Consider the following 15746-nt stretch of genomic DNA (forward strand, 5'->3'; position numbering starts at 1 on the left):
CTTAATTTGCTTAATTTAAAGAAGGCAGTGTAAGGCAATGGTGGGGGTGGGGGTGGTGAAATCATGGGTCACTGTCCCTAAAATAATTGGACATCAGGGCTCACAATTGGCTCAGTAATGATGGCACTATCCAGTGTAGACCTGAGCCTCAGACCTGAAAGGTTCAAGATTTGATCCTCAGCATGATGACTGACTAGCTGATAATACTCCTCAAACTTGGGTGGAGAAAAAACCTCAGCCAGGGTTTCCACTGGCATCTCTTCATGTTAAGTATGTGTGTGGTTGTTCAGCAAGAACAGAATCGAGCTCAACACTGATACTGCCAGGGCTGAGCTTGATCCTGGCTTTGCTCAAAGAGACTTGTTATTTGGGCAAGTTACCAGAAGATGCCTAACATCCATGGAACCAAACCACAATATTGGTCAGCAGTTTCAGGAGGCAGAAAAAAAAAATCAAACAACGATCATATCTGTGACGTGGTCATTCTCCACACCTGCTCTATATGTAGGCATTGTTCTGGAAGTAAAAATCAGTTATTTTGAATTGAGACATCAGCAGAGACCTCAAGGTGGTACAAAGGGCTTTAGCAAACAGAAACAGCAAGATACACATTGTGCCAGATCAGAAAGAGAACTAAAAGGCAGGGAGGGAGGGCACTTTGCATGTAGAAAATGAAGTATATTCAAGTAATCAGGAAGGAGATGGAATGTAATCTACCATTCTTCGTCATCAGTTCAAACTCCAAATGGGGAAAATGTGAAGTCTCTACAACCTTAAAAGCGAAGGTTAGCTTGGAGCACAAAAGTGCCAAAACGTTAGTTGTTTTGAACTGTTAAGTGAATACAGACATGCTTCCTAAGAGTATGTGTATTAACCCATATAGATTCTTTATATTTAGCATCAAGAGAAATCCATTGCATGTTGACTAATGTTGTGGCTACAAGACATGTAGAAAGAAGGTGGTACAAAAGAACTTTAGCAAGCAAAAAGGTAGGTAGCAAACGTAACCCGGCTATTCAAGAAAGGAGGGAGAGAGAAAACAAGGAACTATAGGCCAGTTAGCCTGACATCAGTACAAAGGAAAATGCCAGAATCTATTAAGGACATAGTAACAGGGCACTTAGAAAATCATAATATGATTAGGCAGAGTCAACAAGTTTTATGAAAGCGAAATCATGTTTGCCAAATCTATTAAGAGTTTTTTGAGGGTGTAACTAGCAGGGTAGATAAGGGGGAACCTCTCTGTTTAGTTAAAAAGAATTAAGTTAACAGAACTTTGAGATAGGGCTGATTGAGAAAGGCATAACGTTTCATAATATCATAGTAGGTACAGCACAGGAAGAGGCCATTCGGCTCATCGTGCCTGTGCCGGCTCTTTGAAGAGCTATCCAATTAGTCCCAGTCCCCTGCTCTTTCCCTACAGCCCTGCAAATTATTTCTTTAAGTTTTTATCCAATTCCCTTTTGAAATTTACTATTGAATCTGCTGATCAATTATTATACCAGATTTTACCTCAACACCCCACCACTACAAATATTCACTTCTGTGCATTCCTTCATCTAACATTCCAGCTAAAAAAAAAAGCTACAGAGGCAAGTGAATTCAACTACTACAATAAAGATAAATATCTAAGCATTAAATATTATTTTTTTCTATCCGGACCATTAATTGTTAAATGTTCCGCAGAATTCCTATTTAACTTGTAAGCTGTTTCATTGTAATATTTTGTTTCTTACAATAAAATGTGAAAAAGCCTCTCCTTTGTGAATCATGCTTATATAGAACTTTATTATTTTAAAATGAAACCATGAGCAAAGATTCCAATTTACTATAGAGGTTACCTCAATCCTTCCATCCCACTCCCCCAAAAAACTGTCCTCTATCATAGTAAAACTAAGCCTAGAGAGCCTCATTTCTTTGGCCTCCTTCCATGCTGTAACCTTTCTATGATTCTACAAATTCTAAAACTGTTAATTCCATGTGACTTTATCTTAAAGAGCGAGACAGATTTTATCCAAGTAGATGTGATTTTGTACATATGCATGCACTCAAAAAAATATATATTTTGTCACACACATACATCTTGTGTCAGCGCACATTTCCTGTCAACTTTTTGCATTACAAATTCCCATATGCACATTTATAATGGAAATTGCCTATGCAAACTTGTCCTGCAGTGAAGATGCTGCAGTGCAATTACAGTGAGTGTAATTACAGTGAGACAATTTTAAATAGGCAGTTTCTATTATAAATATGTACATAGGAATTTATAATGAAAAGATAAAAAGGGCAGAATTTAAGTTACTATTGAATCTGCTTCCACCACCCTTTCAGGCTGTGCATTCCAGATCATTACAACTCACTCCGTAAAAAATGTTTCCTCATGTCACCTCCGGCTCTTTTGCCGATCATCTTAAATCTGTGTCCTCTGGTTACCGACTCTTCTGCCACCGGAAACAGTTTCTCCTTATTTACTCTGTCAAAACCGTTCAGGATTTTGAACACCTCTATCAAATCTCCCCTGAACCTTGTCTGTTCTGAGAACACCACCAACTTCTTTGGTATCTCCACATAACTGAAGTCCCTCATCCCTACTACCATTCTAGTAAATCTCTTCTGCACCCTCTGTAAGACCTTGATATCCTTCCTAAAGTGTGGAGCCCAGAATTGAACAGAATACTCCAGCTGAGGCCTAACCAGTGTTTTATAAAGGTGTAGCATAACGTCCTTGCTTTTGTACTCGAGGCCTCTATTAATAAAGTCCAGGATCCCATATCAACAACCATTTACCAATACTTCTGCTTTCTGTCCCTTAGCCAATTTTGTATCCACCCTGCCACTGTCCCTTTAATCCCATGGGCTTTAATTTTGCTAACAAGTCTATTATGTGGTGCTTTATCAAATACCCTTTGAAAGTCCATATACACGACATTAACCCTCTCTGTTACTTTATTAAAGAATTCAAGCAAGTCAATCAAACACTATTTTCCTTTAACAAATCCGTGCTGACTTTCATTTACTAGCCCATACTTTTCCAAATCACAATTAATTTTGTCCCAGATTATTGCCTCAAAGTTTCCCCACCACCGACGTTAGGCTGACTGCCTTGTAATTGCTGGTTTTATCCCTCTCCCCTTTTCTGAACAGGGATGTAACATTTGCAATCCTCCAGTTCTCCAGCACCGTCCCCATATCTAAGGGGGATTGGAAAATTGTGGCCAGAGCCTCCGCAATTTCCACCCTTATTTCCCTCAGAACCTAGGATGTATCCCATCTGGACCAGGTGACTTTTCTACTTTGAGCACTGCCAACCTTTTAAGTACCTCCTCTTTATCTATTTTTATTCCAGACAACATCAGTACTACCTCCTCCGTTACTGCTACAATGGCAGCATCCTCTTCTTTAATGAAGGCGATGCGAAGTATTCATTTAGTATCTCAGCAATGCCCTCTGCCTCTACTTTACCTGATAAAGTTGAGAGTTTCATCAAGCTGACTTTAAAAATAATACTCATTAGGAGTATGTATACAGAGATGTAGACCCATTTGATGTTCTCAAGCATGTGTTATTAATAATGCAATGCACATGTGCTGAATACCTTGTTTTAATATCACATGGCCTTAACACATTCAATTTGTTACTTTATAGATTACTTTGACACTCAAATTTTTAACTTGACTTTGGGGAAAAAAAACAATGGGTCAGAATTTGCTGTGAAGCTAATACACCATTATGCGCAAATGCTACAGCAACTTCAGGCGAGGGGCAGACGTGCGGTTAAATGCAGAAATCCTAAAGTTACTGTCCGAGATGCACCACTCTATAGTTAGCTTTGCGAAAACGACATCTTGCTGTCTTCCTCACCACTGAAATGCATTGAACAGCGTGAAGTTGCTATACTTGTGTGGTAAACGATGGGATAGGTGTTAATTACTGCCATTCAACCTTTCATGCACTGAAAATTAACTATTACAAGTGTGGAGTCTCATTCCTTCAGGTTTTAATTGTTGTTAGAGATTTTAAAACGTAAAATTTAAAATTTTTAATTTCTTTTAAACTTTTCCTTTCTATCTCCTTTTTCTCTTTCAATCCAATCATTCTTTCCCTCTTTATTTCTCTTTCTGTACCTGATTTGACATTGAATTCACCCACTCTAATTTACACTTCCTTCTCAGTTCTTGCAGTGTTAATTTCACAATCCTTCAAACTGATTGGTTAACATACTAAAATAAGTAGGTCATTCAGCCCCTCGAGCCTGTTCCGCCATTCAATGAGATCATGGCTGATCGGCAGCTTAACTCCATTTATCAACTGTGGCTCCATATCCCTTAATACCCTTGGCTAGCAAAAATCTATCGATCTCAGATTTAAAATGATTAATTGAGCTAGCATCTTCTGCTTTCCGTCAGAGTTCCACACTTCTTTCATCCTCTGCGTGAAGAAGGGCTTCCTAACTTCTCTCTTGAATGGCCTGGCTCTGATTTTAAGGTTATGTTCCCTTGTCCTAGACTCCATCATCAGCAGAAAAAGCTTCTCTCTTATCTACCCCATCAATTTCTTTCAAAATCCTAAAAAACCTCAATCAAATCACTCCTTAACTTTCTATATGCCAGGGAATACAAGCCTATTCCTAACTTTTCACATTTGGTTAAGGAGATGCACAGTTGCTTGCCTATTCACTCAGGTCCCAGATGCCCCGTTTCCCTCACTGCAACGTTATCAGCTCGCACTTTCAGCAACTTGCCACGCAAAAAATTTATAAACCTAAATGAGGGCGAGGGCAAGTCCAACTAACGGCAGATGCCACAGCACATTATGGCCTAATACAATTTAAAGAGATATCTTACATACTACCAGTTTAAGACATACTGTATTTCTTACCAATGTTCATCTTCTTACTAAACTGAAATATCAACTAGAACCACTAAAAAAGGTTTTAGCAAGAAACAGTGAGGATTTTAATGTACTACAGTACCCACAAATAAAATAATTAATCACAGTAAGAATGCCACAGCATTTCTAACTAACCTGTCTTTCAAATATCAGGCCATAATAAAAAAAACATTTATCCAAGAAGAAGTAATTTTGTTAAAAAAATAATTCTGTGTAGAAAAAGGGAAATTGATACACACTAGGATTGTGCTCATTCACATCAGTCTATACTTTTACATACGGTTCATCTTCAAATTGGTAAATTTATTGCAATTGCAAACAAATACATCAGTTCATACTCAATTTATTTTCTTTGGAGAGTTCCCTTTCAGGTACACTACTGCATTTCTTCTTACAGCTTCTTACCAATTATTGACTAGAACTCTCATCTCACTTTACTTGTACTTTTTAAGGTGCGGTGCTCAGAACTGCACACAGTACTCCAGATGTTGTCAAACCAGGGCTTTTTAGAGCAGTAGTAAAACTTCCTCCCCTTTACATTTTAGCCCTCTAGTTATAAAGGCTAACTGGGTTCTCAAATATTTATTTAGAAGCTTAATCTGCCCTTCAAAGTATAGGCATATAACTCTAGCTTATTCAATAGATTTATTCTTTTTTGTAAAAAAGGATCAAACTTAACAAAGTTTACCTTCAGCTTACAAAGTACTCAGTTTAATACGAATTTTGAAACTGGTTGTACAATTTCACACCATATGGTTACAGGAAACTCCATCAGTATTGTGTTTCCTGGACTGACTGTGGAGACAGATTTTTTACTTTGTGAAGCCTAGCTGAAATTATACAAGCATGGCAGATCATTCTAAATTGGATTACATTGATCTTGGCATGTCTATTGACTCATAACATCTTTCAAGTTACCTACTATGATTTCTATTCCCATCTGCACATAACCCCTCCACTACATAATGTAATGGAGTTTTCTGAAAGCTTTTGTTTTTTTCCAGTATTTTTTCAAACAAGTTATTTAATTTGGGCATCACTGGTTTAAGCAAGAGCGTCCAACAGTGCTTTGAAGGGACTGGGAAAATATTGAGCTACGGTGTGTACATAGCTTTAAAATGTTGCTGACAAGCATATCCCTTTACTCTGCACATATCCCTCCATATCAGATTCTTAAGTACTGTCTCAATCTGGATGCATAGAATGCCTCAAATAAGGATGGAGAGAGCATTTCAGAATACCTGTTTTAACAAAGGCCATCTGATCTGGAGGTATTAACACTGCTAGTACGTCTTCCAGTGTCTCTGCACAATTTTTGCAAAATGTGTACACCTCCCGCAGACATGGGGGGGTCCATATCTGGTTATAAAAGCACAGACAATGTTGCCTTGTTCAAATTCAAAAGCAAGATTTCTTTTTACTCACCTCATTATAGATTGTCAGAAGACTGGGAGCACCACCACCTGATAAGGACAATTAAAATTAAGTTTTCCCACACCAACGATAGGGGCCCTGGCCAAAGACCACATCTGGAGTATTATGTGCAGTTTTGGTCTCCTTATCTGAGGAAGGATGTCCTTGCCATGGAGGGAGTGCAACAAAGGTTTACCAGACTGATTCCTGGGATGGCAGGACTGACGTATGAGGAGAGATTGAGTCGACTAGGCCTATATTCACTAGAGTTTAGAAGAATGAGAGGGGATCTCAGCGAAACATATAAAATTCTAACAGGACTAGACAGACTAGATGCAGGGAGGATGTTCCCGATGGCTGGGGAGTCCAGAATCAGGTGTCACAGTCTCAGTATGCCATTTAGAACTGAGATGAGGAGAAATTTCTTCACTCAGAGGGTGGTGAACCTGTGGAATTCTCTACCACAGAAGGCAGTGGAGGCCAAGTCATCAGATGTATTCAAGAAGGAGATAGATATATTTCTTAATGCTAAAGGGATCAAGGGATATGGGGAAAAAGCAGGAACAGGGTACTGAGTTAGACGATCAGCCATGATCATTTTGAATGGTGGAGCAGGCCCAAAGGGCCTAATGGCCGACTCTTGCTCCGATTTTCTATGTTCTATGTAAGTTCTTTTTGTACATTAGCCTGATGTAGCAGGGTCTGATATTTGGCCTTTTCCCTGGAGACTTTCATTTGTACTTTTTGTTGACAAACAGAAGGATAGGCAAACAGAAAGGAGGAGTATACAAGACTTTAGGAGAACATAGACACATGAGGCAGATTCAACTAATGTCGAAATGTGTGAGATAATGGCCCGGAAATTGCTCATGAATGAAATAACAGCGAGGCTAACAGGGCTCACCATTATTTCAGGGCAAATGGATGACAGCAAGTTCCGGAGAGCACACATGCGCAGTCAAATGCAGAAATTGCTCTACTGTTTGCCCTGCTCCTTTGAAAGCTTTGCGTTAAGAAGATCTTGCCAGTTGAATGAACAGATCAGTGCGAACTTGCTGCACTGCCCAGCTGGAAACAAATTAATCTAGTCATAAAAAAGGTCGCAGGGTTTTTTAGGTCTAAACTAACTTTTAATGTGGTATGTATTAGTGACTGCCAAACAACCTCACTGGCCTTTAAAATTAACTTTTAAAAACTGCGGAGTCTCACTCCTCCCAATATTAATTGGTGTTGGGGACATTTAAAAAAAATTTTCAAGTTTAAAATTGTTATTTCTTTACTTAGTCTTTCTGTCTCTTTTACCTCTGTCTTTTAATCTGACTCTCTCTTTATCTAACTAATTTTATAGAGAATTTACTAATCGACCCAACACTTCCTGCGTGACTTGTGAAGGAGGTTCTCAGTTCCTGGTTCTGACTGTGGCTTGTCAATGATGCTTCCAGCTGATTGGTTGTGGGGAGAGAGAGATTCTGTCCTCGCTTTCACAGCTCAGAGAAGCCCGAGAAAGACAGCTACACTTCTTGCAAGTCTCCATTAAAGCAAATTGACATCCAGAAGCCCGCGAAAAGTTTGTGGGTGAGTTAGTTACTTACGAACGGCAGGTGACGTTCGTTCGCCGCTCAGCACAATTTCCGGGCCAATATATTTTTGGAAACAAAACTAGGAATAGGAGTATAAACTCAAATGGAACAATACTGAGCACAAGTTCCTTAATGGTCAATTAAGGAAAATCTTTTGGCCAAGTTCACAAATTGTCTTCCATCAGATTACTCTCCCTTCCAAAAGAGATTGGGGATACTTAGATTGTCCCTTTACCTTTTCAAAAAAATCTCAGGAAGATGTAAAGTTTCACCCTTCCCATCAAAGTCCAACAGTGAACTCTCACTGTACATCATTAACTAGTTTTGTTTGAAGGGGATTTATAAAAAAGACTTGCATTTATATAGCGCTTTTCACAACTTCAGGACGTCCCAAAGCACTTTACAACAATGAAGGACAATGAGGGATAAATATTGGCCAGAACACAGGGGAGAACTCCCTGGTCATCTTCGAATAGTGCCACGGGATCTTTCACATCCACTTGAGAGGGAAAATGGGGCCTCAGTTTAACATCTCAACTGAAAGATGGCAATCAGTACTGCATTGGAGTGTCAGCCTGGATTATGTGCTCCAGTATCTGGAGTGGGACTTGAACCCACAACCTTCTGACTCAGAGGCGAGAGTGCTACCAACTGAGCCGCAGCTTATACTTAACTAAGATTACTGTTCCCCGACTACAAGTACTGAATCCTACAGAGAATACTCTGCACAATAAAATTCCCCCCCACCCCCTGCCCCTTATTTTGGGTCCCCCTACACCACACCATTACCTGGCCCAGAGCAGGTAACCTGCTCCCAGCTGTAGCACGGAGCCAGGGATGTCTAGTAGTTTCCCTCCCTCCAATCAGTACTTCACCTTCAATAGTCTGAGACTACAGACTGCTCATATGGTAAACTGCAGGTAGGACCTGCACTCCTATGGCATAGCACATTGGTAAACCAACATTTCGCAGCACTAAACCGCCTTTTCCAACACAATTCTGAAGATTATAAATTAGAAAAAGGTCTTCTAATACTGTAGGTTTGTCATGAGTTATCAGATCCAGAGCATTGTGGAGTACTCACACTTTAAATTATGGTTTTGAACATTCATTGCAGTAACTGGCAAGACTAAAGGGTACTAGCACTCTTTTGCTATATTCTTTACACCAATATGGGATTTCAATTTTTCAGTTAATATGCTAAAAGCACATGGCAACTTTAAGTAACAATACTCCAATTTGTGCTATTTAAATGTATGACTTCATTAACAATGTATTTCCAGTTTCTGAACTGTATGCCAAAATTGCAATATTTCTTGTTTGGCTTTCAACTCTATGCCAGTAATTAGTTGTATATTACTCAGCCCTTTTACAGCATGCATGGAATTAGAATCCTTTTCTTGGGAACATAGGAACAGATTGTAAGAGCTTTTACAAGTATGTAACAAGGAAGAGATTAGCGAAAGTAAACGTGGGTCCCTTAGAGGCAGAGATTGGAGAAATTATAATAGGGAACAAGGAAATGGCAGAGACGTTAAACAAATATTTTGTATCTGTCTTCACAGTAGAAGACACAAAAAAATACCGGAAATAGTGGGGAACCGAGAGTCCAATGTGAGAGAAACTTAAAAGTAATTAAGATTAATAAAGAAAAAGTACTGGAGGAATTAATGGGACTAAAAGTCAACAAATCCCCTGAACCTGATGGCTTACAACCTAGGATTTTAAAAGAGGTGGCTGCAGAGACAGTGGATGCTTTGGTTTTGATCTTCCAGAATTCCCCAGATTCTAGAATGATCCCAGTGGATTGGAAGGTACCAAATGTAACCCCGCTATTCAAGAAAGGAGGGAGTCAGTTAGTCTGACATCAGTAGTAGGGAAAATGCAAGAAACTATTATGAAGGACATAGTACAGGGCACTTAGAAAATGATAACATGGTTTTATGAAAGGGAAATTGTGTTTGACAAATCTATTAGTTTTTTGAGGGTGTAACTAGCAGGGTAGATAAGGGGAAAACCAGTGGATGTAGTTTATTGGGACTTTCAAAAGGCATTCGATAAGGTGCCACCCATGCGGTTATTACACAAGATTAGGGCTCGTGGGATTGGGGATAATATATTAGCTTGGATTGAGGATTGATTAACTGACAAAAAACAGAAAGTAGGAATAAACGGGTCATTTTCGGGTTGGCAGGCTGTAACTAGTGGGGTGCCGCAAGGATCAGTGCTTAGGCCTCAGCTGTTTGCAATCTATATCAATGACTTAGATGAGGGGACCGAGTGTAATGCATCTAAGTTTGCTGATGATACAAAGCTAGGTGGGAAAGGAGGACACAAAGAGGCTGTAAAGGGATATAGACAAGATCAGTGAGTGGATGAAAAGGTAGCAGATGGAGTAGAATGTGGGGAAACGTGAAATTATCCAGTTCTGTACGAAGAATAGAAAAGCAGAATATTTTTTAAAAGGTGAGAGACTAAGAAAGGTTGGTATTCAGAGGGATTTGGGTGTCCTTCTACATGAATCACAGGAGGTTAACATGCAGGTACAGCAAGCAATTAGAAAGGCAAATACTATGTTACCCTTTATTGCAAGGGGGTTGGAGTATAAGAATAAGGAAGTCTTTCTGCAATTATATATGGCTCTGGTGAGACCACACCTGGAGTACTGAGTACAGTTTTGGTCTCCTTACCTAAGGAAGGATATACTTGCCTTAGAGGGGGTGCAACGAAGGTTCACTAGATTGACTCCTTGGATGAGAGGGTTGTCCTATGAGGAGAGATTGAGTAGAATGGGCCAATATTCTCTGGAGTTTGGAAGAATGAGAGGTGATCTCATTGAAACGTATAAAATTCTTAGCATCTACCCTATCAAGCCCTCTAAGAAGCTGTTTCCCCTGGCTGGAGATTCTAAAACTAAAGGGTCATCGTCTCAAGACAAGAGGTCCGCCATTTAGGAACGAGATGAGGAAAAATATCTTCCTCAGAGGGTTGTGAATCTTTGGAATTCTCTACCGCACAGGGCTGTAGATGCTCAGTCGTTGAGTATATTCAAGATTGAGGTCAATAGATTTTTGGACACTAAGGGATGTGGGGATAGGGCAGGAAAGTGGAGTCAGGTAAAAGATCAGCCATGATCTCATTGAATGAAGGAGTAGGCTTGATGGGCCGTATGGCCTACTCCTGCTCCTATTTCTTATGTTCTTATTAGGAACAGGAGTAGGCCATTCAACCCCTCGGGCCTGCTTCACCACTCAATTAGATCATGGCTGATCTGCCCCTTAACTCTATTCTCCCACCTTTGCTCCATATCCCTTGATACTCTTACCGAACAAAATTCTACCTGTCTCAGTATTGAACGCTCCAATTGTCCTAGCACCCACTGCCTTTTTCCTTTTTCTATGGCCGGGGTGGGGGGGGGGGGGTGGGGGGGAGGAGAGCAGAGTTTCAAATTTCTACTATGCTGTGTGTGTGAAAAAGTGCTTCCTGATTTCATTCCTGAATGGCCTAGCACTAATTTTATTACATCCCCTTGTTATTGATTCCTCCACCAGAGGAAATAATTTCTCCGTATCTACCCTATTGAATCCTTTTAACATTTTAAACACCTCGATCAGATCACCCCTCAATCTCTCATACTCAAGGGAATACAATCCAAGTTTATGCAACCTGTCTTCATAATTTAACCCTCTAAGCCCTGGTATAATTCTGGTGAATCTGCACTGCACCCTCTTCCAAGGCCAATATATCCTTCCTGAAGTGCGTAACACAGTATTCCAAATGGGTTTGACCAAGGCTCTATGTAACTGAAGCATAATTTCCTCCCCTTGGTATTCCAGGCCCCTTGAGATAAAGGCCAACATTTCATAAGCCTTTTTGATTGCTTTTTGTATCTGTCTACTGGCTTATAATGATTTGTGTATTTGGACTCCCAAATCTCTTTGCTCTGCTAGAGTTTCCAGTTTCGTACCATTTAGAAAATACTCCGATTTATCTTTCTTGGGTCCAAAATGGATAACATCACAATTGTACACATTGAACGTCATTTGCCATAGTTTTTCCCCCCACTCACTTAGTATGTCCATGTCCCTTTGCAACTTCTTACTCCCATCTGCACGACATGCTGTCCTTCCTCAATTTTATTTTCCCTCTTCAAAAAACTTATTCAGTGTGCCAGTTTATTTTTGCAAATTTATAAATTCCCTACTCCTCTCAAAAATGGGTTTATGAATCACCTACCATGCATCTGCAAATGATCCTCCTTCTCCACTCAATGGGGCCTCCATTAGCAACTCAAAAAGCCAGTGGAGTTTACGAGGGTCTCTGCTCTCCTGTGAGAATAAAATGAACAACAGTGATTGTTTCTTCATAATGCAATTTCTTGTCCTCTTCCTTTTGATTGATCAATAGTACACCTGAAATAATGCAATGGAAAAGTAAATACAGTAGTTAATCATAAAATTTTTATTTATTTATATTAATATTGTCTAATGGATTTGCTGGTTTGTACACATTATTTCCATTTACTTGGTTTATAATGCTCATCTTCATTAGAATTGTTTTTAAGTGATAAATCTAATGGAAAATTGCGGTGTAAGTTAAAGGAGAATGGATACACATTGTGAACTAGCATGAATTGTAGAAAGTGAGAAAAACTTATACAAGGATGAGGTGACAATCTAGAGTGAATATATTTTGTTTGGCCAATCACTGTAAATGGATTAATTTTGAATAGTTTTGATAGGGTAAAAATAGTTCTTACCCCCACCTCCCCACTGCTCCCCCCACCAAAAAAAAATCAAAAAGTCAAGGCAAGATTAGATTGCATTCTAGAATGGAATAAGATGATGTCCTTCAGACAAGATGTTAAACCATGAACACTTCTTTTTGATGTGGAGATGCCGGTGATGGACTGGGGTTGACAATTGTAAACAATTTTACAACACCAAGTTATAGTCCAACGATTTTTATTTGAAATCTACAAGCTTTCGGAGGCTTCCTCCTTCCTCAGGTAATTACTATACAGTCACGCAGTCCTAAAATATATCTGCCTGGACTGCTTAATACTTAGGTATGTATTAAAATAAATCTTATTGGAAAGTGTAAAACATTGCAGCTTAAGAAAACATAGCAAAAGTGATGCATGTTCAGAACAGTTTATTCCATGGGTGAGGAAGACCTGTAAATAAACTTATTGACTTTACTCAGTATTTATTAGGTTTTCATAACTGCAAAATAACACTCTTCCCCATTGTGTTTTATGCAAATGTTTTGAGATAATTTTGTTTAAAATTGTATTGCTTTTTTAATGCATTAAAAAAAATGCATTATATCAAAGTCTTCTGTATTTTGCAGACAAGCTAGTCTGAGTTGAATTGGTTGAAAAGAAAGACTGGCATTTATTTAGAGCCTTTCACATTCCCAGAACAACCCATTGAATTTCACAGCCAATGAATAACTTTTGACATATAATCACTTGTTTTGTAAGAATACTCAGGTAATTACCTGAGGAAGGAGGAAGCGTCCGAAAGCTTGTAGATTTCAAATAAAAATCGTTGTACTATAACTTGGTGTTGTAAAATTACTTCTTTTTGAAGCAGAGCATTGGAACTCTCCTAGTATTCTGACCAACATTCATTCCTCAAACACGACCAAAAGCAGATTAACTAGTCATTCATCTCATGCTGTTTGCGTGACCTCACTGTGTGTGAATTGGCTGCCCGATTTTCTTACAAAACAAGTGATTATATGTCAAAAGTTATTCATTGGCTGTGAAATTCAATGGGTTGTTCTGGGAATGTGAAAGGCTCTAAATAAATGCCAGTCTTTCTTTTCAACCAATTCAACTCAGACTAGCTTGTCTGCAAAATACAGAAGACTTTGATATAATGCATTTTTTTTAATGCATTAAAAAAGCAATACAATTTTAAACAAAATTATCTCAAAACATTTGCATAAAACACAATGGGGAAGAGTGTTATTTTGCAGTTATGAAAACCTAATAAATACTGAGTAAAGTCAATAAGTTTATTTACAGGTCTTCCTCACCCATGGAATAAACTGTTCTGAACATGCATCACTTTTGCTATGTTTTCTTAAGCTGCAATGTTTTACACTTTCCAATAAGATTTATTTTAATACATACCTAAGTATTAAGCAGTCCAGGCAGATATATTTTAGGACTGCGTGACTGTATAGTTAACTTATTTAACACTTAAATGAGCCAATGATTTAGATTTTACATGAGAACCAAAACAAAAACAAATGTTACATTTAAAGGTATGCAAGTATTGTGTAGTGCAGGTAAATAATTTGTCCATTTTCCTTACACAAGCTGTGGCAATGCATGTTCCCCAGTCACTATAGGTCTCCACTGTGATGTTCGACAAGGCAGTTCTCAGAAGGGGACAGAGAACTTCCCACAGTTGTTCCACCTATAATCACAAAAATAATAAATTCTAATTTAAGGGGCTGAACAATAATGTAAAAATACAAGTTGACATTCCAGCTACAGGAATATTGCAAACCAAGATTGGACAGCATAAAATTAAATTTCACAGTTTTCCATCCTTAGCAATGCAGTCCCCACCACATAAACCACCACATTTACACCGGGCAATCATTTAAATTGGGCAAATAGTGTAAACCATTTTCTAACACCATTAATGTTGATTACAAAGTTGTCGCGTGTTAAATACACCAACTATTTTGGGCCGAAACAGGAGTTCAGTTAGTTCATTACGTGCATACTTAAGTGGAAACTGGTTTATTGAGCTTGCCTTGAAATATGAAACAGTGAACTTGCAAGTACAGTGGAATCTTATTACATTTCATAGTTTGAGGCAGACAAAAATGTTGAATATAACTAAATTCATATAAATCGTCCAAGCCGTATAGCGGGCAAACTGTGTAGCATGAACGGGCACGCTATAAGCGGCAGGGATTGTACGTTTTTTTTTAAATTGAAGCAGCCGGAGTCAGTATGGACAGTTGGAATGGCAGCCAGGATTAGATAAAAATAGTTCTAATTGTTGATTGTCATAAAATGTACATTCAGCGCTGTTCAAAACTCATCATTTATTCATTTAAAATGGGTTTGAGTATGAGTTGCATTAAAGATTCAAGCCAGAGTATTAAGAGGTATGTAGTACCAAGTTGGTTTAAATGAAAATGAACCATTCTGACAGTCCTATTTCAACTATAAATACCGCCAATTTATTTCTGTACAAACATGTATGTAAATATTCCCTTTACAGAATAATTTGGTTTGAGGTGGAGGATAAACCAATGGGAATACCTTTTCATATGTCCAGTGCTTACAACCTCGGATTAATCCAGCAATGATTTCAGCTGCACAGCGCTGAGTGCTTTCATGGGAATCTGAGACGAGACGTTCCATATGTGGTTTTAACACTGGTAAAAAGGCCATATCAAAGTTCCTGAACAAACCCTACCATGGAAGAGATGAACAAAAACAGATCAATAACATTCTAAACACCACAAAAGTTAAAATTCATCATGAATTTATTTTGCTTTATCTCATGCAAAAAAATTCTGATCAAGTGGTTAACAAACGCAACCATAGTCCTTCTGTTTGAGCTTTCAAGAAATGCACCACAATGTACAAGGAAGGATCTTGCTCCATGAAGTTTTAATTTCCTCCCTCTTCCCCCTACCCAGCCACAACCAGCAAACTTGTCACTTGTCCCAAATGGGAAGCCACAGTATAAACACATCAGTTAAGACTAGGAATTCAAGCTCTAATCTGCTTGTTGAAAATCCAGAATTTGCTGTTATTGGGCTAAACTGAACAATTTTTAAATCAGTTGATGATTTTTTAAAAATTACCCTTCCTGAAATTAT

The 15746-nt window shown here is 38.6% G+C and overlaps 1 protein-coding gene across 3 annotated transcripts in view; it reads right to left on the minus strand.

Annotated features, from left to right (window-relative positions):
* The window catches only part of LOC137324564 (proteasome activator complex subunit 4-like), a 163713-nt gene that overhangs the window by 30752 nt on the left and 117215 nt on the right, over window positions 1-15746 (minus strand). For all 3 annotated transcript variants that reach the window (XM_067988995.1, XM_067988994.1, XM_067988993.1), the window contains 3 exons: window positions 15181-15333; window positions 14213-14317; window positions 12123-12214 (listed from right to left, as the gene is read on the minus strand). In XM_067988995.1, the coding sequence (XP_067845096.1) occupies window positions 12123-12214; window positions 14213-14317; window positions 15181-15333 (350 nt within the window). The remainder of the gene's footprint in view (window positions 1-12122; window positions 12215-14212; window positions 14318-15180; window positions 15334-15746) is intronic.

This window comes from Heptranchias perlo, chromosome 8 (assembly GCF_035084215.1).
Source record: "Heptranchias perlo isolate sHepPer1 chromosome 8, sHepPer1.hap1, whole genome shotgun sequence".
In the NCBI taxonomy this organism is placed as follows: Eukaryota; Metazoa; Chordata; class Chondrichthyes; order Hexanchiformes; family Hexanchidae; genus Heptranchias; species Heptranchias perlo.